Here is a 22475-nt window from a genome sequence, read left to right as displayed (position 1 = left end):
TATATATAAAATGGCAATATTGTTCAGAATCCTCACTCCAATAAGGAATCAAACAGAGAAAGGAGGATACACTCTTTTGAAATGTTAGATTCCAGAGAACAAAACCAGTGTTGTGGTTGGCTCTGGCCCAGCTCCTGCCCCAGGAATGGGGAGGTGGATGCAGGGAAAAATTCGACATGTCACAGGCCTGTGTTATTGCCGACAGAATCAGTTCAGAGTTTAGTTTCCTTGGATGAAGAAGAAGGTGGGAGTGACTCGGCAGAGGAGGGCTTGGCACACAGCCCAGGCAGTCAATCTCCCTTATCTTCCATTGATTCAGATGATGATGTTTTGGACCTACGCAAGCACAGAATTATGCGTAGAAGAGACCAAGTAAGAACATATTACAGGAAATAAGTGAGGCTACCTGTGTTTGGGTGGGGCTCCAATAATTAGGGCTGCTGCTATAAATAGCAGCCTGTGGGTTTGGCCATTGTGGAAGAATATCTGATCGGAGTTCGTCAGGAATCCTGTGTCTTCTGGATTTTTTGTTGCTTTTTCATGCCTTGGAAAACAAAGCAGAGCAACATGTGTGTGTCTCACTTCGTTGGAAGAAGAAGGGGTGTGAAGTTTCTTCAAAGCTGCTAGCTAAGTACTTAATGACTGCTTAAGGGTAATTGTACAGACTACCCGGTTGTTTTGGGACGAGTGCTCTTTGCCATGCAAAAAGAGTGCTTTTTTGTTTTGCATTTTGTGATAAAGAACATTGTTTTGAATTTTCAAACCTGTGTGTGTCTGAAATTTGTATCCTTGAATTTTTGGGAGGCTCCTATCAGAGAGCCCGGCAGAACAACCAGCAAGTTGAGAGGAATGAGCCTCTTAGACACTGCTTTTCACACATTACCTTTGCAAAATAATTCACCTGATAGCAAGGCTAGGCCCAAGTCAGTCCCCAGGTAACAACTAACAATCAGGTTTTAAGTCCTGAACCACAATGCCCAATTAGGCAATGCAGGTTTCCTCTGAGTTTCAGCGTGTTCTTGTCTGCCCTGGAAACATTTACAGTTTACTCAGAATTGGGTGAGAAGGTCGTCTTTCCTCCTGAGAACCAGGCTTTGTCAGCTGCAAGACTTGAGTGAACCCGCTTACTTCATTCGGAAACAAAGAGCTGTGATGCTTATGAGCACCGAGATGCTTCCTTAAATGCCACTGCCACCATTTTCTGTGAAACTCCTGCCGGACCTGAACAAAAAGTTTCAGTTTAGTAAGAAGGATTGTGATTTTCCTAAGAGAAAGAAGATGCAATCTTGTCCAACACAGGGGTGGGAGGACTCAATGTTTACAGCCAACAACAGGGGTAAATCAGTCTCAAGCACACTGTTGGGTTGCTGGTGGTTCAGACCAATTCTTTAGAACTGGTAGCAGAAATTTACTGCTGCTTGCCGAACCAGCAGCAATGACTGATGGTCCACAATCTCGAACTGGTCCTCCGGTCACTTCGGCTTGCAAAAATACCTTCTGTGCATACACAAAGGGTCATTTCTGGGTCTTTTGTACGACATGACAGAGGCAAAACATGCACTTCTGTCGTGATCAGAACCAGGGGAAGGTAAGTAGAACCCACCCCTGCTCAAGCAATATCCTGCCCTGATGGCATGTGGGCAGCCACTACTTGTCTGCAGAGGAAGGAAGCAAAGCCAAAATGTGGCCAGAGACTATCAATTGTAAGTCTCATGGGTATGCAAATAGAAAAGGGGAAAGGAAGATCGGAAAGGGCCAATAAGTGGAGAAATGTAGTGAAGAAATAAGAAAAATGGGCTGAAGTAACAAATGATACTTCATTAAGACTGTCGCATAATGAAAACAAAATTAGCTATTTGAAATATATATTTTTGGACAGACTAAACTATTGGAAATTTGAAATGTGATTTAGGATATTCCATTACTTTTTTATAAGAGATGATACAATCATATGGTTTGCTATAGAAGTATGTATATGTATGGCTTTTTTTAATGTAGGGAAAAATAAAGAAAACTTCTTCTAAAAGAAAAAAAGAAATGACACTGCATTGTAAAGGTTTTAAAGACTTGACAATCCACGACCCATCAGATCACCCTTTCAGAGATACTTTCTTATTTACACAGAGATGGAATGATCAGAGTTGGGGGGGGGGGAAACCCCAGTGGGAATGGAAGGGACTTCCAATTTCCTGCTGGCTTCCCCATTGATATTACTTGTAAGAAGCTGGCAGGGGGGTATCAGAAATCATTCCTCCTCTTCCTCCTTTGCTGGCCCTTGGAACTGCCTGCCACATGTGTATATATGAGTGAGAGAGAGGAATAAAGAGATGCGTGGACTGATAGAAAAATGGCACCCTTGCTTCCCATTCTGTTCCCAAGGGCCCCTTTGCTCCAGGGAGGAAGGAGGCACACCCATCAATTGGTCTAAAACAGCAGCGGAGTCACTTTTCCCCCCCAACTAGAACTCATCACATTTGCAGACAACAGCACATAACACATTTAAAAAACACACAAAATCCCCACAAAAGTCCTGAACCCTGCTGGGTCATGTGGAATTTTGAAAGCATCTTAGAGCACTTTCACAAAATGACTTTGGTGGTGGGAGCAATAATAACTCTATGGCCAAGAATAAACTGATTGCACCATTAATCACTACTTCTACCCCCCCTTAAGGTCACTATCATTTCCATTTATTTCTTTTTGGAGGGAGCAAGTGGAGTCTCTATTCCCTGTCTGATTTTATTTTCTGAAGCTGTTTTGGGATATGTATGGGACTTGAAAGTAAAATAAAGCTGATGTTTGAGATGAACATTTCAGTTTGTAATATACACATGTCATCTGCACCTTTATAACTGTCTGGTTTGGTTCTTCAAAAACAGGCACAGACTTCAGAGGATAATCAGAACTGCAGAAAATAGCTGCCAACTTGCCTTCCATTGGGGACCTATATACTGCACAAGTCGAAAAGAGGGCAGTGAAAATATTTAATGACCCCTCGCATCATGGACATAAACTGTTTCAACTCCTACCCTCAAAACGTCACTATACAGCAGTGTTTCCCAACCTTGGCAACTTGAAGATATTTGGACTTTACCTCCCAGAATTCCCCAGCCAGCTGGCTGGGGAATTCTGGGAATTGAAGTCCAAATATCTTCAAGTTGCCAAGGTTGGGAAACACTGCTATAGAGCACCAAGACAACTAGACACAAGAACAGTTTTTTTTCCAAACGACATCACTCTACTAAACAAATAATCCCCTCAACACTGTCAAACTATTTACTAAGTCTACACTAATATTACTACTAGTTTTTTCTCATCATTCCTATCACCTATCTCATCCCATTTATGACTGTAACTTGTTGCTTCTATCCCTAAGATTTTTATTAATATTGATTGTTTGCTGATTGCTTATTTGACCCCTATGACAATCATTAAGTGTTGTACCTCATGATTCTTGACAAATGTATATTTTTCTTTTATGTACACTGAGAGCCTATGCACCAAAGACAAATTCCTTGTGTCAATCACACTTGGTCAATAAAGAATTCTATTCCATTCCGTTCCACTCCATTCCGTTCTGTTCTGTTCTTTCTATTCTGTTCTATTAGTCTGACATTTATTTGTTTATTAAAATGGTCAAAATCAATAATATAAAAATTGGGTGAAACATGGGGCCCAAGAGGTATGCTGATACCAATAGCACTTAGCCTTACATACCACTTCACACTGCTTTACAACACTCTCTAAGTTTACAGAGTCAGCATATTGCTCCAACAACAGTCTGGGTCCTCAGTTTACCCACCTCGGAAGGATGGAAGGCTGAGTCAACCTTGAGCCTGATGAGATTCGAACTGCCAAATTGCAGCAGCCACCAGTCAGCAGAAGTAGCCAGCAGTACTGCATTTTAACCACTGTACCAACATGAATACCATGTTGGTAACCCATGATTTAATGCCATGGGTGAACAAGGACTTAAACTAGATTCATAAGGATGCCTTGCTCCAATTTTTAAAAGTTAGATACTGTCATTATGTGGATTAGTAGCTTTGTTGCATGTTCTCCATTTATGAGAATGATAAACAGATAAGAATAAAATGTGCAAAACTACACGTGCAAAGCTAACTATTTGCTCTAATGGTTATATATTACATCTATCTCCAAATCAGAAATAACATGCTCCGTCCTCAGTGCTGATTGATGGGGAACTTATGGTGAAAAGTGCTATTGTTCTCCAGTCCTGCATTTGGTGGGCGGCCATGGGAAACAGGATGCTGGGTAAGGCAAACGTTTGATCTTATCCAGCAGGATTCATGACTAAATCGCAGTGCATGGGAAGCTCACCTCTCCATTAAGAAAACAGTAAAGCACAGCCACAGCCAAACCCTGAAACAAAATAAGCAAATTATTCGCTATGAAATACACAATAGCAAGTGGCAGACTGCCATTCCAGAAAGCTGGAATGTCATTCTTTCTTTTTTTTTAAATCACACTGAAATGTGATGGACGTACTTTGCAGGTTCGATGGTTCCAAAGACCAAGTCTAAGGATGGAATGGTCACTTTAGGCCAGTGATGGTGAACCTATGGCAGTGTTTCCCAACCTTGGCAACTTGAAGATATTTGGACTTCAACTCCCAGAATTCCCCAGCCAGCAAATGCTGGCTGGGGAATTCTGGGAATTGAAGTCCAAATATCTTCAAGTTGCCAAGGTTGGGAAACACTGACTTATGGCACTGGTGCCACAGGTGACACACAGAACCATATCTGCTAGCACACAAGCCATTGCCCTAGCTCAGCTCCAACGTGCATGTGCATGGTAGCCAATTGATTTTCGGCTCACAGTATGGGAAGGTGTTTTTGGCTTACAGATGGCCTCTGGGAGAATGGAGGAGAGCATTTTTGCCTTCTCCAGGCTCCAAGGAAACCTCTAGAGCCTGGGGAGGGCAAAAACCAGCCCTAACGACCCAGTAGAAGTTGGGAAACAGGCCTACCGGGCCCAGCAGAAGTTGAAAAATGGGCCATTTCTGGCCTCCAGAGGGCCTCCAAGGGGAGGGGGAAGCCATTTTCACCCTCCCCAGGCATCGAATTATGGGTGTGGGCCCTTGCACATGCACGATAGTTCATGTGCACATACTTTCAGCACCCATGGAAAAAAGGTTTGCCATCACTGCTTTAGGCTGAACCTTCTGGTGAGTTGCCACATCCTACACATTCTATTTACAAAATGCCTTTTACCAGTTATGCTGGTAAACACATAAGGAGTTTTGAAACAAAACCTGCATGAAATACTTTGATGCAGAAGATAGGAGCTCTACCAGTACTAACTTGAGTGTGAACTTGTAAACATGGTAGGCCAGTCTCCTCCCCTCCCTCTCCCGTGACATATGCAATTCTAGAAGTTGTAACCCTAACACATTTAAAAGTTACCGGCTTTTGTGCTGACATGCATTCTCTGAGACCCTCATTTAAGCATCTAAGAAATTTTTCATCAGAAGAACTATACCCCTCTTACCTGGAAAGATCCTAAGGCTTTTTCAAATAGAGCTTGAACTTCCATGGTGCCGTTTGTGGTATCAAAAGGGAAAAAAGCGAAAATAATATAATGGATTCCAAAGAGAGGGATGAGCACCAGTGTTGATTTAGCAAGCCTCCTAAGAGCAAGAAAAGAGAGGATGATGATGATGATGATGATGATGATGATGATGATGATGATGATGATAGGGCCAGTTTAATATTGGCTTTCAGATACAGATAGGTCTATGACAGCCAGAGTCATCTCAAAGTGTTACATTGCCACTTAGAAGTTATGGAAACCTTGTCTTCCCTTGAATAACTCCTTTTCCTGTTTCCCCCAAAGAAGTTGACAGGATGGCTTCATCCTCTCCTACAGTTTTATTATGCATACTTAACTTTTATCTATCTATCTATCTATCTATCTATCTATCTATCTATCTATCTAGCTAGCTAGCTAGCTAGCTAGCTATCTACCTACCTACCTACCTACTACCATTTTAGTACGATTGTTGAATGAATGTTAATGGAAGCTTTTAAAATTAAATTTTTAAGGATTGTTTTTATGTATATTAATTGGATTGATTTTACTATTGTCTCTTTGTATATGTTGTGTGCCGCCCCGAGTCCTCGGAGAGAGGCGGCATACAAATCCAATTAAATAAATAAATAAACAAACAAACAAATCAATCAATCAATTTAATTATTTAATTTATTTATTGCCCAAAGGACTCTGGGCAGGTTAACAACAGAATAAAATATTAAAAACATATTTTATTTTATTTATTTATTTGTTTGTTTGTTTTGTCCAATACACAATAATACACAGTGAGGGTTATAGAGGATATAATCAGTAGAATGTATTAAAGGGGGAATAGAGGAGAAAATAAAGGAGTGAAATATAACTATGAGAGAATAGCAGGAAAAGATATAGGTATAGAAGAGAAGATATAGGAGATATAGGAGAGACAATAGGACAGGGGACGGTAGGCACTCTGGTGCACTTATGTACGCCCCTTACTGACCTCTTAGGAACTTGGTGAGGCCAACCGTAGATAGTCTAAGGGTAAAGTGTTGGGGGTTAGGGGAAGATAAGCATCTTAAGCATTAAAACAATTAAACCCATACATATCATTCCATGGCCGGATCTTGCCGATTACAATGGCCCGGGGCCGTTTTAACCTCCTAGCAAGAGTTGAGGTTCTTTGTTACATAGCTGAATCTCTGCATCCTGTTCTATTCTCTCCTGCTAATAACATAAGTGAGCCAGTGCTGGGTTACTACCGGTTCGCCCCAGTTTGGGCGAACCGATACCGGTGGCGGTGGGAGGCTAATGTCCACCCACCCGGATGTCATCACAGAGAATCTGCACATGTGCAGATGTACTGTGTGCAAGCGAAGCAAGCACAGGCGCGTGTGTGTTCACAGTTTCAAATCGGTAGTGAAGGTAAGTGAAATCCTCTACTGAAGTGAGTGTAATGTCCAGGCACCTGTAGAGGGCAACAGTGAGTTGATCAGGTTAAACGTTCATTGGTTGGAAGCCTTGTCAACAAGCTCTCATTGGTTAGCTGTCATTTGTTCAGCATAAAAACAGGTGCCTTAAATAGAAACATAGATGTAATGGGACAATTATCCTTGAGGCAGCTATCTAGACCAGGGATGGCAAAGTTGGCTCTTCTATGACTTGTGAACTTCAACACCCAGAATTCCTGAGCCAATCATGCTAGCTCAGGAATTTTGAGAATTGAAGTCCACATGTCATAGAAGAGCCAACTTTGCCTACCCCTGTTCTAGACAGATCCATGACATACAAACAAAGAAAATCTTAACCCCCTGGTTATTTTGTTTGCTGTTATGTTTTATTTGTGTGGCTGGTTAAAGAAGCCTCCTTACTTGTATTGACTGGAGTCCTTGCCTCTTCCATCGGGCCATCGCAGTTTGTTCATCAGAATCCTTACAATATTAACAAATAGAATGAAATTGACCTACAAGACAAGGAAACCCAAGTGAGAGGGAGGTAGTTCTGCATTACGCCCACCCCGTTCCTCCACCGGCATTTTATTACCTGCCACATACCTCCCAGAGGCCTATTAGATTGCACAGAATCGGCCTCCTCCAGGTCCTATCGACTAAACAATATAGGTTTGTGGGACCGCAGGGGAGGGCCTTTTCTGTTGCTACCCCGGCTCTACAGAACCAATTCCCCTCCAATGTTTGCATCGCTCCCATTCTACTGGCTTTTCAAAAAGCTGTTAAAACCTGGCTTTGTCGACAGGCCTGGGGGCCGTGAAGTTAACATCAGATGTGCCCAAATTATGTTTCTTTGGTATGTATGTTGTTAGATTGATTTGGGTTTTTTAAAAAGTGGGTTGTTAGGGTCATGGGGTTTTATTTACTATTGTTGTTCAACTTCTTTTTATTATTGTACTATTGTATTGTTTTTTATTGTTGTAAGCCGTCTGGAGTCCTACGGGATTAGGAGGCAAAGAAGTCGAATACATTAAATTAAATTAAATTACATCTTCTAAGATCACCCAGCCATTGTTGAGCATATAAGATTTATCCTAGATAACACTAATAATCTCAGCACCACAACCTACATCGCTATCACTTGGTGGTGGAGAAATAGACAAAGAGTTTATCTGGGAAATTAGCTGTGAAGTAGACTTACTGCAATAGAAGCCACCACCGGGCCTTGAATGAGCCACAGGGCATATGTAAGATGCATATCCCAGCACCTGTAAGAACAACAAACAAACCTGCAATTGTCGAATGAATAAAACGTTCTCATTTAGAAAAACCAGTAGATGAACATCCTAGAAAACTTTATTCTGAAAGAAATGCAGTGATACCTCGTCTTACGAATTTAATTGGTTCCGGGACAAGGTTTGTAAGGTGAAAAGTTTATAAGACGAAACAATGTTTCCCATAGGAATCAATGGAAAAGTCCGGAGGTGGGGTTTCCCATGGAGGGGAGCCTCAGGGCAATCCCAGCAGTGCAAAAACGGGCGCTTCGCTGGCAACAAAAGTCCGGAGGTGGGGCATCCCAGTGGCAGCGGCTTGGGTTTGTAAGGTGAAAATATTTTGGAAGAAGAGGCAAAAAAATCTTAAACCCCGGGTTTGTATCTCGAAAAGTTTGTATGACAAGGAGTCCTTATACTAACCAAGCTTTTAACTTTTCTGTTGTTTGGCAGATCTAAAGGCTGATTCACACAGGCACACATACAGGCAGTTCACAATTAGTGTGAATTCAAATAGTGCAATATTCAATTTTAATGCAAATTAGAAATGGATACCAGGTTGCATTTAATGAAAGTCAAAATTCAGTTAATGTATGGCTGATGGCCACACCGTTGCCATTGGTGGTTTTGATGCTATTTGTTGTGTACACACGCACACACACAAAAAGGAGATGTTCTTTTTGGGGAAAGTTCAATAAAAGAAGGGGCTCGTTTTGGAAAACCAGAACAGAATATAGGAGATAGCTTTGGATATGGGCTTAGGCGCTAGCTTAGCTTTTGTCCACTTGATTTATTTATTTTAAATATTTAAGAGGATTATTGATCTAGAACATAGATAGGAATGATATTTAGTAACCTTGTTAAAATTTGTTACCCTATTTTGGCAAGGTTTAAGCTGAAAGCAATTACCCTGTTTTCCATAGAAATATCACTTTGAATAGTATAAATTCGAATAATGCAATCATTTTCTGTTATTCATGATCAGTATTAATTGAGACCAACCTGTAGTTATTCCCTTGATGATTGTGACACTAGAATATATTTTCTGGATGGTCAAAGTAACCAAATACCAATGGCAGAATTTTACCATCAAGCAAAGTACAGTACTTATCAATGAAACCAATTCACATACTCTCTCACATACTATTTTGGATAATTGGATTTCTGCAGAAAATAGTTTATTCGTATCTATTTTTCAGCATGATGGCACTTCTCCTTTATTGTACTTTATGGGACTGTTGTGAAAACAGAGAAAAATTATTTACATATACCTTCTTCTCTGCCCAAGAACCTATATCACTTTCTCCCATGAGATTGTTTTCCAAATTTTCGGAAGCCCTAAAAAGATAAATTACCTGTCCTGATTTGATGGTAAAAACTTAAGCTAAAATGGTTCTTGAGGGGAAAAAAGGGACTTGCCAAAATGCAACTTCTTTTATTTCATTTGCTACGTTCTAATTCATTTCCCAATTTCTGGAATGCAGTCTCCTTTGACTCTGAGCATTGCAAAATCTCGCCCCATCGGATGGAAGATTTCTACAAATCAGAAAACTTAATGGTATGCATTGCAGCACACTGATCATATTTTAAGAACCAGTTTAGTGTAGTAGTTAAGCAGAGGTCTTTAAACTTGGCAACTTTAAGATTTGTGGACTTCAACTCCCAGAATTCTCCAGCCAGGTATGGAGAATTCTAGGAGTTGAAGTCCACAAGTCTTAAAGTTCTGGGAGTTGAAGTCCACAAGTTGCTAAGTTTGAAGACCTCTGAGTTAAGGTATCTGGTGGAAGACAATGAGGTTTTGTCTCAAACTTTTTAAGCAGAAAGCCAGCTGGGTAAACCTGGGCCAGTCCCTCTCTCACAGTCCTAGGGAGGAGGCAAAATCACTTCTGAAAAACATTGCCAAACAAAATTGTAGGGACTTGTCCAAGCAATCAATCTGAGTCTGTAGCCTGACTCAAAGGTACAAAGTAAATGTATAAATCATGTTTTAAGGGATTTAACTGCCATTTTTGCTAAAAGAGAATAAAATAGCTTGGTTTTTTAAAAAAATCTATATTTTTATTCTATCATTCCAAGAAACACAAATAATAACCGCTACACCTGTGATTGTCTGTCTGTCTGTCTGTCTGTCTGTCTGTCTGTCTTTCTGTCTGTCTGTCTGTCTGTCTATCTATCTATCTATCTATCTATCTATCTATCTATCTATCTGTCGTGGTTAGCTCTGGCCCAGCTCCTGCCCCAAGGAATGTGGAGGTGGATGTGGGGGAGACATCCACATGCCGCAGGCCTGTTTTGCTCCCAGTAGAATCTGCCAACGAAGTCTCCTCTGACCAAGGAAGCGTGAGTGACAGGGAAGAGGGGAGTTTGGCAGACAGTCCAGGAGGAGATCAGTCATCTGTATCATCGCTGGATTCTGAACAAGAATTAATGACACATCCATGCATGCGTAGAGTGATGTATAGGAGACAACAACTGAAGGATTATTACAAGAGAAAATGAGGCCACCTGTGGTTGGGTGGGGCTGCTGTAATTAGTGCTACAGATAAACGTGCAGCCTGGTGTTTTAGCCTCATGGCAGTTTATCTGATTCATTGTTTCGTCAAGATTGTGGTTCTTGCTGTTCAGGATTGTGTGTATGGACTCTCTGGACTTTAGAAATGGACTCAATTTCCCAGTTATTGGATGAGCAATTGGACTGCATTTAACCTGTGCCTTGTGTATACCAGAAAACCCCTTTGACATTTAAAAAGGGAGCTGTTTCTGTTTTTCTGTTTATAAAAACTTTTGGGTTTTCCTTTTATCGTGTGGTGTGTGTCTTCCTAGACTAATTACCCTGTAATTACGGGTGGTTGAAACACGCCGGCAGAACACTATCTATCTATGTATCTATCTATGTATCTATCTATCTATCTATCTATCTATCTATCTATCTATCTATCTATCTGGATTTATATGCCGCCCCTCTCCGAAGACTCAAAAAGCTGCAAAAAGCTCCTGAAAATGTCATGTTCTCAAAGAATAGTTACTATAATGAACTCTGTATAGTCTGTTGATTCAGCTGAGGCCTCCTGCTAGCCCCAATAGCTAAATAGACCATATTGAGTGTGTTGCCAAATTGTGCTGCATGTTGTCAGTCCAAAATATGTGCCATGCTATTGTTTGATGTATTGCTTCCCCAAATCTGGCGTGATTTGTTTGGCAACAAGACGGGATCTCGGCACCTGATGAAGTGCTAAATGATGTTGAATCTGTTTAGCCCTCCAAATGGAGCCAATTGTGTAGTCTATGTTTCACTGCACATTGCTTGTTCCTGGGTAGCTAGATTCATCCGAACGGAAGAGAGGAGCACTATCATTAAAATAACCTTGTTATTTACTTCATTAATAAAAGTGAGTTCCAGGACAAGCAGCTAGAAGCAGAAAAGATATCTCCCTGTGGTATCTATTCAACAGATATGAAAATGCTTTGAAACCAGATTAACTGGAGCATTATGTATTGTGTGGCGGGCTGCATTAGGCACAGGAGCAGTGTTTTTGTAGAAGATAAATTCTTAAATGAGAATTCTGAGGATTTAGACTAATGTTGTAGACTTGTTGTAAGTTGCATATACATTGCATATACATTTCATAATTGTGCAGTTGTTCTGTGCAATCATGGAACATTAAGGATCCCACTTCTTTCTATCACTTCTCCTCTCTTCTTTTCTTCTCTTCTCCCTTCCCTCCCTCCCTATCTATCTATCTATCTATCTATCTATCTATCTATCCTTCAGAGCTATTTTCCAGAAATAAACTATGTTTGTTTATTTAGTTTATGTTTATTTAGATTTGTATGCCGCCCCTCTCCGCAGACTCCGCAGACTCCAAGAAAACATCAAATAAAAAATAAAACAGTGGAGAGTTGAGAAGTAAATGTGCCAGTACAGTCACTGTAAAAATATGCCGATAATTATGCAGTTGTTCTGTGCAATCGTGGAACATTAAAGATCCCACTTCTTTCTATCACTTCTCCTCTCTTCTTCTCTTCTCTTCTCTTCTCCCTTCCCTTCCCTTCCCTTCCCTTCCCTCCCTCCCTACCTATCTCTATCTATCTATCTATCTATCTATCTATTTATCTATCTTCGGAGAGGGACGGCATACAAATCAAATAAATAAATAAATAAATAAATAAATAAATAAATAAATAAATAAATAAATAAATAAATAAATAAATAAATAAATAAATAAATAAATAAATAAATAAATAAATAAATAAATAAATAAATAAATAAATAAATAAATAAATAAATAAATAAATAAATAAAATCTATCTATCTATCTATCTATCTATCTATCTATCTATCTATCTATCTATCATCTATTTACCTTCCTGTCTGTCTGTCTATATATTCCCACTACATTTCAACAAAATTGCCACTCTTTTCTACAAAAGGTTTTTTAAAAGGACAGTTTGGCATATCTGTGCAAAGCCTATGCTTCTCCTCTATCTCACAAAACGCTTTTGTTTGTTTCCACAATAATCAGACTGCCATGCTCAGAACCCATCAGATAAAAAGAGATTTGATACTCAGGAAATGGAATATAAGTAGCTGGTTTTTTATTAAGGCCTCATTTCTCTAATCCAATTGCATAATTTCTTTCTTTTCTCAGAATTTCTGAGCACTTCACAAAAACACCAACCTGATTTTAAACCATTTACGATTCATTATGCGGAGTGATGAGGAATATGAATACATAATTTGCTGTGTTTATACTAAGTCATAATATGTGATTTGTTTTGTTTTGTCAAACCAACATGAACTCTGCCATTTTATAACTTTAAAAGAGTTCCACTGCAAAACATTCAAACCCCAAAACCAATTCTAGATATCACAAAATAGATGGTTTCAAGTATTCCAGAAGTGATACAGAAGCTGCTCTGGACAAATTCAAAATGGTATTATTGTGAGGATAGGTCACTTCCAGAATATTTAGAGTAGTTTCAGGATTAAAACATTTTGTGATGCCACATTTTGCACACTTGTGATAATTTAGTATTCTGCTTTATTCGGTAAATCACAGTTGGAACCAATCGTGTCTTAGCATGATTTGCAAACAGACTGCCGAGTTTGGGAAATGTGCTTACCCAGCATTTTCATGCAATAGTCTGGCTATGACCCATGCAATTACAAATAACTTTGGAGCACCTGCAACAGAGAAAACAATTTGGTGGTTAGTGCCTACTCATAATATAGAAGAAAAGCTAGATTAGGTGAGCTGAACATTTTGAATAATAATAACAAAGTCTAATAACCTTATGAAAAGGAAAAAAATATAAAAGAAGGATGGACCTAACACATCTAACAAAAAGTTGAAGTGCACAGAAATACTGTACATAATCTTTCGAAATGTCCTTATCAGGGGTGGGTTCTAACCAGTGAAGGGCTACCATCTACAGCCTCATATTTGGAGAGAATAGTGTATACATTTTTGCAGGTTCATATTCAGTTATGTCAGTGGCATAAATCTCATTTCTCGTCCACCCCCCAGCACAGAAAAAGAGATGGAAGAGGATGGGGGGGGGGAAGTCCAGGACATAAATGAGCAAAAAAGTGAAGAAAGGGAACAAAACAGAAAGGAAAAAAAGTGATCTAAAAGCAATACAGTGGAGAGGGAAACTAAGAGACCATTGCCACAAAGTGGCAAGAAGAGTAAGTTGAGGCTCTGCAATAGGTCACTGAACATCCCCAGACAACGTGCTTGTCTGGTAATTGTGTAGATGCTTACCCCATCCCAGAGCCACAAACCACCAAAAGAACTTTCTGTCGGAGAAGAAAGAAATGGCCAGCAGGCTGTGGAGATAAAGCCCTTCTACAAGAAGCCAACTATAGTTTGCCATGATGCAGAAGTTAACAAAGGCTATGATCATCTTGCATCTGCCCTGAAGAGGAAACAAGAAATATTATAAATAAGGTATGTTTTATTAATTTTCGTTTAATATCCTTTCCAGAGAACCTTTGTCCCATTGCAATTTATTCATCGGTGGTCGATCCGTTCCTCAATCTCAATACCTTAGAACAGAGGTCTTCAAACTTGGCAACCTTAAGACTTGTGGACTTCAACTCCCAGAATTCTGAGAATTGAAGTCTACAAGTCTTAAAGTTGCCATGTTTAGAAGCCTCTGCCTTAGAATAACCATGCTAGATCAGACCGTCTGCACTAGCATTCTGTTATCCTAGCAGAAGCATAAAAGTATAACATAAATCTGCTGAAATACGAAAATCACCAGCAGAGTGTTACATATGTCATCATACTGGATGGAATATTTTACTGTAAACTTTTCAGTTCATTTCCTAAGAGCCCTTAACATGGGATTTTTATTTTTCCACTGGCTATGGGCTAGGGTAGCATTTTCATCAGGTATCAATCCCCGAATCCTTTGAGTAGTAAAATTGCTTCTGCTTCAGTTTTTTTTAATCAAGATTATAAAAGTAATTTCTGCAAATATTGTATCTCCTGCAGGGGACAGTACCATGAGCAAGTGCTATTACTCTTGCTACCTTAGCTTTTCTAGATGACATATGTCACTTTCTTGAGTCTGATATTAACTACCATCATGTGTTTTCCCCAAAATAAGGCTCTGTCTTATATTGAAATAAGAGCTTGGCCTTATTGCCATGCACCCGAAAGCCCGATTGGGCTTGTTATCTGGGGATGTCTTATTTTGGGGGGAACAGGATAGGAATTAACCAAAATTGTATTCAAATATGTTTGCCCTAGGTTCCTCTTCTGAATTTATATGACTAATCTATGCTGATCATTTTGATCAAGTTATTAATGTCACAAAATCAAAGGCAAATTAAACACAACTTGTGCCATTTTAAACACTAACAACTTCTCAAACGACAACTTGTTTAAGCAAGAGAAAAGTACAAGAATAAGCAAATGTGGCAATAACTTTCTCTAAGGGATAAAAAGGGATTTATTTTTTTCTCCATTTCCATTCTCAAGTAGCTTTTTTGATGCTTTAATGAACAGGGCGACTGTACATTTCTACTTCCTTACTGTGTGTAATTCACAGTAGACAGCATCATCCGTGTCCTCTGACAATATAGGATCCTTGATAAAGTTTGCAGTCACCCTTAGGATGAAAGAAGCAAAAAGCTGCATGTGGATGTAATTCCTTGTACAGTGGAGTCTCCTATTCAAAAGCAGGAAAACAAGGCATTATGCAGGATTCAAAATAGGTATTCTCATCAGCCGCATGAAGATTTAGGGAAAAGAAATTATTATTGTTTATACTGCTTGGAATCATTTGCTTTAATCTGCAGCAGGCTTTTCAAGATCTCAGCCAGGCATTTGTCCAAGTCTTCTTGCCTGAACAGATTCACTAATGGCACTAGGGACTACATGTAAGGGAGAACCCAATTATATACAAAGACCAGCACATTGCCACTCCAGCTTAATATTTAATGTTGATTAAACATTCAATCAATATGCTGATTAAATTTAAAAATGTTGATTTTCAATGCTGGCCGCCTCCTAAAGACACTGTGTGCAAGTAGGGCAGCCATATAAATCTATTGAATTAAACAAAAAATTTTTTTTATGGATTTACCATATGGCTTATTTGTGAGGGGAAAAACTCAAATGAGTTCAGCTCAACTTGGGTGAGTTCACAGACACATACATATAGGTTTCCTGTTGAAGTGGTTTGCCTCTGCCTACTTTCAGGATTTTTTAAAAAAATCATTTTCCCAATTAAGCCTTAAAAATTAAAATTGCAGCAATAGAAAGTGCCCAAGCAACTATAGTGCTTGGGTGAAAAGATGCTAACAAATGGACGATAAAAAATTGGTGTAGGTACATGGTGGATCACATTCACTATGAAATTATGGAAATTAGATTACATAATTATAATGAAGAGAAATTGGCAGCAACAATGAGGCGGTGGGAAAAGGTTAAAAATCCTATATTAATATTAGTAAGCGATGCAAATGTAAAAAATAAAATTCAATCACTCTATAAAGAATGAGCAATGTAACCCGGAGCTGAGGTAAATGAAAGATATAGAATTGAATCTTCACTGGTGGAGGGACATATTATTTTGTTTGGTGATGGTACACACATTTATGTTTTTGAATTTATGTTTTTTCTTTTTGTAAAAATTTTAAAAAATCAATAAAAATATATTTTTTAAAAAAAACCCAATTAAGCCTTAAATCTCTGGAGTTTTCTTTTAGTCTCACAGCCAAGTACTCTTTGAATCTCAAGCCTCTCCCCCCAGTTTTAAAAAGTGATATTACATATTTAAAAATTCAATGTATCAATTAATTAACTAATTAATTAACAGTGTGTTGTCTGAGTACAAATAATTTGAAAGATAATAATCATAATATTTACAATAGTATTCATCACATTAGTATTGGTCTCATAATAATAATACTGTCAAATATGTTAATTTCTTGCACAGGGGGAATAAAAATACAAAATACACTTAACAAATTAAATGCAATATTATATGATCAAGTAAAAACAGATGAAGCATTATAGTGGCACATTCTTAACATATCATGGAAAAGTATTCTTACATCTGTGATTCTCATAATTTCTCCACTCCCAACCCCACCAATAAATGGAACAGGATTCAAAGTATCTCAATGCTTCACATCATTTTATATACAGAGACATAGTCATGAGGGTCATTACAAGATAAAATAAGGAAAGGGAAGAAATATATGGAGAATTCTTCCTCACCGAAAAGAAGCTAAAATGCCCAAGGCTGCTGCCAAAGCTATGAGGGAGATGCTGCTTCCAACAGTATACACTGTCTCCAATTTCATTAGATAAGATACCTGTAAGAAGACATCCAAGGATTTTTTTTTTCAGGTAGGAGTTTTGTTCATACAAAAAGCCCTTCAATGTTACTTTAAAAACAATCATGGTAATGTATATTATTTGCAATAAACTTAGCACCACCATGAATTGAAGCAAGCGACTTTCTCTGCAAATCCCAGTTATTTCTCTGGCAGAATTCAGCTTGATTGAAAACATGGAAGGGACAAAACAAATGAGGTGTGTACCATTTTTGGGAGCATAAGACGCACCTTTTTCCTCCCTAAAAGAGGCTAATAAATAGGGTGCGTCTTATACTCTGAATATAGCTTTTTGCAGCCCTAACTAGTTGCTAACCATCTTCCCAGCTCTTACCTTGCAAGCTCTTTCATTGTTATTCTCTGCGAAGAATGTTTTCCAAGCCCTAAGTCTTTGCAGGGTTTTTTCCATTGCTCTACTGGCTCAGAATGTTTCTTTCCATGTGCCAATGATGTTCCCAGCTCTTACTGGCTTGCAAACCCTTTCTTTGTTACTCTCTTTGAATAAAGTTTTTTTAAAGCCCTAACCAGGGGATAAAATAATGTGCTGGCTAAGGACGCTAGGCAGATGAGTATCAGGAAAGCAGATTCTTTTCCCTATTTTCCTCCCCAAAAGCTAAGGTGCATCTTATACTCCAGTGTGTCTTATACTCCAGAAAATACGGTAATTCTTTTTAGCATATTTAAATCAGAAGTGGGATATACCTATTACACTAGACCAGAATGTGATTTATTTGGAACTCAGTTTAATGTGTGAACATAGCCATTATGATTGGTAAGCCAAGGTTTACAATTTAGAGATGGATAAGCTCAGTCACTATACCTTTTTTTGACAGACCATGGCTGATCATGGTCTAGCAACATGGGTGATCTTCATGACTACTTACATGACTGCAATAACAAACAATGTTCTGAGACATGTTGAGTTGCCTTGTTCACATGACCCTCAAAGGCAACACCTAAGTCACTTAACGCAACGACAGAGATATGATTCTGCCATTCCAACATTTTTGAAAGGGCATGTTGAATTGGGCAGTACTAAATTGGATCACTAGGTGTTGCTATTTACAATTATTTTCCTTACATGCAGCAGCTCTATTGTCTCTTAATCCAAGTAACCAAGCAGAAGGAATAAGCACTTATAGACTAAAGATAAAAGCAGCCCTCCAAAAAATACATTTTCTGTAATGATAATAAAACGTCTTTGTTCCTTGGATTTTATATCCCACCTCTCTATGTCTATTTCAATAGAATATAAAATGAGTAGTGCCTGGCCGCAACAATTACAAAGGAACTAAAATGCAAAATAAAAGCAGCCTCATGAAGCACAGCCGCTGAGAGTAAAAGAGCCCATTAAATGACTGGAAAAATAAAACTCTCTCGGGCCTGCTTAAAAGAGGGCAAAGAAACAAACGATGACGACATCCCACTGTTTGTATATTGCACCTTCTGATTGAAATCTGTTGGCAGCATACTCAAGTAACTTAAATTTTCAGGCAATCTGCCAGGACAGCCCCTTGTGGAAGCTGCTGTAGTAATCTATTCTGTAATTAAGTAGAGTGTCAAAAACAAAGGCTTGATCCAATTCCTCCTTCAAAGGGCATAATTCACTAATCAGACAAAAAAGAGAATATGGATTCCTGCTCTTTATGTGTGACCTACTTATCCATTTACACATCCATGTTTCAAACATGTAGGTTTAGGAAAGTTGAATTCTTTGACCCTTCAAAGTTTGTCCATAGCACAGATACATGGCTGCCCCATGAGTTCTTAAATTGGTGGTTTTTGACCTGAATCAGTCAGATTGGCACCCTGTTTCATTGAACCCAGTCAGTGAAGGGCTGCAAATTTTTTTACTATCATAATGTGGACGTGGCTTATTTTGTGGGTGTGGCTTGCTGGCCATGTGACAAGGTAGGAGTGGCTTGGCAATCATGCGACCGGGGGGGGGGGTGGCTTAAAGGTCATGTGATTGGCTTAAAGGTGGCCAACTTGATGTCACTCACGTCAAGGGTTTGGGTTAGGGTTAGGGTGCCTGGCCTCTCCTCACCTTAAAGAGATACAATTTCCCTATCTACCCTGTTTCCCAGAAAATAAGACAGCGTCTTATATTAATTTTTGCTCCCAAAGATGTGCTACATCTTATTTTCAGGGGATGTCTTATTTTTTTCAATGAAGAAGAATTTCAATGAAGTGAATTTATTGCTGAGCAAAAAAAAAAGAACATTTATTATATACTGTACAGTAGTTGTCATCACAAACCAGCATAACCAGACAAACTGAATCCTATCAAGAATTTCTTACTACTACCATACCATTATTTCCATGTACAACAATTATACTTTCTTCAAATACAGTGATCCCTCGATTTTCGCGATCTCGTTCTTCGCGAAACGCTATATCGCGATTTTTCCCACCCGATGACGTCACTCTCTTCCTTCCTCATCTTTCTTTCTCTCTCTCTTTCTCTATCTTGCTTCTTCCTCTTTCACACTCTCTTCCTCCCTCTCTCATCTCTTTCTTTCCTTCTCTCTCTTTCTCTATCTCTCCCCCTCTTGCTGGCGGGCGGCGGGCGGCGGGCGGCGGGCAGGCGGGCGAGTGGGGGCATCAGCGAGGAAGACCCAGGGAAGGTGCCTTCGGCCGCCCAGCAGCTGATCTGCTCGGCAGCGCGGTAGCAACGAGGAGCCGAATCGGGGTTTCCCCTTTGCGTGGGCGGCAGGGAAACCCCGATCTTCGTCTGCTCGCTGCTGCTGCGGCTGCCCAGCAGCTGATCTGCTCGGCAGCGCGGTAGCAGCGAGGAGCCGAATCGGGGTTTCCCCTTTGCGTGGGTGGCGGGGAAACCCCAATCTTCGTCAGCTCGCTGCTGCTGCGCTACCGAGCAGATCAGCTGCTGGGCGGCGGAAGGAACCTTCCCTGGGTCTTCCCCGCCACCCACGCAAACTCCACCATCTGCGCATGCGCGGCCATAAAAAAAGGGCGCGCATGCGCAGATAGTGTTTTTACTTCCGCAACCCTACATCGCGAAAAATCGATTATCGCGAGGGGTCTTGGAACGGAACCCTCGCGATAATCGAGGGATCACTGTATATGTTATATATGTTGTGTTTTGGAATGCTGCAAAACGAAATGTCTCCTAAATCTTACTTTCGGGGGTGACTTATTTTAGGGGAAACAGGGTATTTACTATTACTGAACATCCAAAATATACTATTTAATTCTATGTATATATGCCATATGTATATGTACATATTACACACAAAATATATATTATCTATTATATAAAGTATATGTACACATATGCACACACAGCTCTTCTAAAAGAGAAAAAAAAATCAAAATTTTTCTACCGGTTCTGCGTACCTGACCAAAATTTTTCTACCAGTTCTGATCATACCCGTAGGAGCCCATTACTGAACCTAGTCTTTCAGTCCGCCAAGTCAAAATCCAGTTCTATCAGTCAAATGAGTGCAATTGTAACAGCAAAAAATATATATTTCAGAGATATAGGACACTTCCAGACAAGTAGTTTGTCTGATCTACCAATCCTTCTGAATCCAGTTTAAAATGCACTTACTGAATGAGATGGCTTTAAACTATTTTCAGACTTATGCAGAATATTAGGTACAAGGGCAGTATAGAGTTCACAGCGAGTCTCCCATCGATTACTGCTTGCTCTTTTGTCCAATAGCTGAGCAGAAAAAACTGTCAGCTAATTAGCGATCACTTGAAAGCCAATCACTGACTGCCTACATCCTCCTTCCTTCTTCAGGTCCATGCCGTTTAAAGAGTCTGTGTTTACCATTCTGACAATCCTTGTGGCCTTCACCATTCTCAATGCCGATGTGATAATAATTCTGCATTTGGAGTTCTTCCAATCATAAGAATATGGTCCTGGGATCTCAGATCTTTATGAGCCTTGGTGGCACATTGGTCAGAATGTACTACAGTGATCCCTCGATTAGCACGGTCTCGATTAGTGCGAAACGCTGCAACGCGGTTTTTCAAAAAATATTAATTAAAAAATACTCCACGGTTTTTTTGCTATACCACGGTTTTTCCCACCCGATGACGTCATACGTCATCACCAAGAGTCACTTCTCTGTCTCTTTCTCTTTCTTTCCTGTCACTATGCTTCAATCATTTTCTCATTTCTCTTTTTTCTCCCCTTTTTTCTATCATTTCTCTCTCTCTTTCTTCCTCTCTCACACTCTCTTCCTCCCTTCTCTCTCCCCCCCTCCACTTGCCCACGAGAAGAAAAAAAGCAACCTCTGCCGGGCAGCTCCCCTTGTGCCCCCGCTTTGTGCCTGCCTCTTTTGGGGATTTCTTTTTCTTTTCTTTTTTGCGCTGGCAGCGGGAGCTGTTGGGGAGGGCTCTGCCGGGAAGGCCTCTCAGCTGCAGAGCCGAATGGGGGCGGAGGCAACAGCGGAGCCCGGCGCTGGGGCCATGCGAGGCTGTTCATCCAGGGGGGCGTGGATTGGCAAGTCGCCCTCCTTTCTCTCTCTTTCTCAAGATCGCTTGCCGCTTGCCTATTGCAGCGAAGGAGGCGAAGCAAGGCTCCAAGCTGCAAAGCGGCAAGCGGCAAGCGATCTTGGAGTTTCCCCTTTGCCTGGGCGGCAGGAAGACCAAGGGAAGGTTCCTTCAGCCGCCCAACACCTGATCCGCTCCGCAGCGCGGCAGCAGCGAGGAGCCGAAGATGGGGTTTCCCCTTTGCCTTTACCCCATCTTCGGCTCCTCGCTGCTTCCGCGCTGCGGAGCAGATCAGCTGTTGGGCGGTTGAAGGAATCTTCCCTTGGTCTTCCCCGCCGCCCACACGCAAACTCCACCATCTGCGCATGTGCGGCCATGAAAAAAATGGCACACATGCGCAGATGGTGGTTTTTACTTCCGCATCCAGTATAACGCGGAAATCGGTTAGCGCGGGAGGTCTTGGAACGTAACCCCCGCGCTAACCGAGAGATCACTGTATTGCAGGCAAACTCTGCCCACAGCCTGCGAGTTCGATCCTGATGAGGTTCAAGGTTGACTCAGCCTTCCATCCTTTCGAGGTTGGAAAAATGAAGACCTCAGGTTGTTGTGGCCAATATGCTTCAAAGTGTTGGTTATGACCTATGAAGCCCTTCATGGCATCGGACCAGTATATGTCCGGGACCGCCTTCTGCTGCACGAATCCCAGTGACCATTTAGGTCCCACAGAATTGGCCTTCTCCGGGTTCTGTCGACTAAATAATGCCGTTTGGTGGGACCCAGGGGAAGAGCCTTCTCTGACCCCCTGGAACCAACTCCCCCTAGAGATCAGAGTTGCCCCCACCCTCCTTGACTTTCGTAAGCTCCTTAAAACCCACCTCTGTCGTCAGGCATGGGGGAACTGAGATA

The 22475-nt window shown here is 40.5% G+C and overlaps 1 protein-coding gene across 1 annotated transcript in view; it reads right to left on the bottom strand.

Moving 5' to 3' along the window:
• Positions 1-604: 604 nt before the first annotated feature.
• The window catches only part of SCTR (secretin receptor), a 32892-nt gene continuing 11021 nt past the window's right edge, over positions 605-22475 (bottom strand). The window contains exons 5-13 of the mRNA XM_070736941.1: positions 16987-17084; positions 15295-15430; positions 14017-14170; positions 13376-13436; positions 8182-8248; positions 7404-7495; positions 5512-5650; positions 4342-4383; positions 605-1221 (exon numbers count right to left, since the gene is read on the bottom strand). Of these exons, the coding sequence (XP_070593042.1) occupies positions 1039-1221; positions 4342-4383; positions 5512-5650; positions 7404-7495; positions 8182-8248; positions 13376-13436; positions 14017-14170; positions 15295-15430; positions 16987-17084 (972 nt within the window). The 3' untranslated portion in view covers positions 605-1038. The remainder of the gene's footprint in view (positions 1222-4341; positions 4384-5511; positions 5651-7403; positions 7496-8181; positions 8249-13375; positions 13437-14016; positions 14171-15294; positions 15431-16986; positions 17085-22475) is intronic.

This window comes from Erythrolamprus reginae, chromosome 1 (assembly GCF_031021105.1).
Source record: "Erythrolamprus reginae isolate rEryReg1 chromosome 1, rEryReg1.hap1, whole genome shotgun sequence".
In the NCBI taxonomy this organism is placed as follows: domain Eukaryota; kingdom Metazoa; phylum Chordata; class Lepidosauria; order Squamata; family Dipsadidae; genus Erythrolamprus; species Erythrolamprus reginae.
Note: the sequence above shows the minus strand (reverse complement) of the source record. Positions and strands in the feature narration are given on the sequence as shown.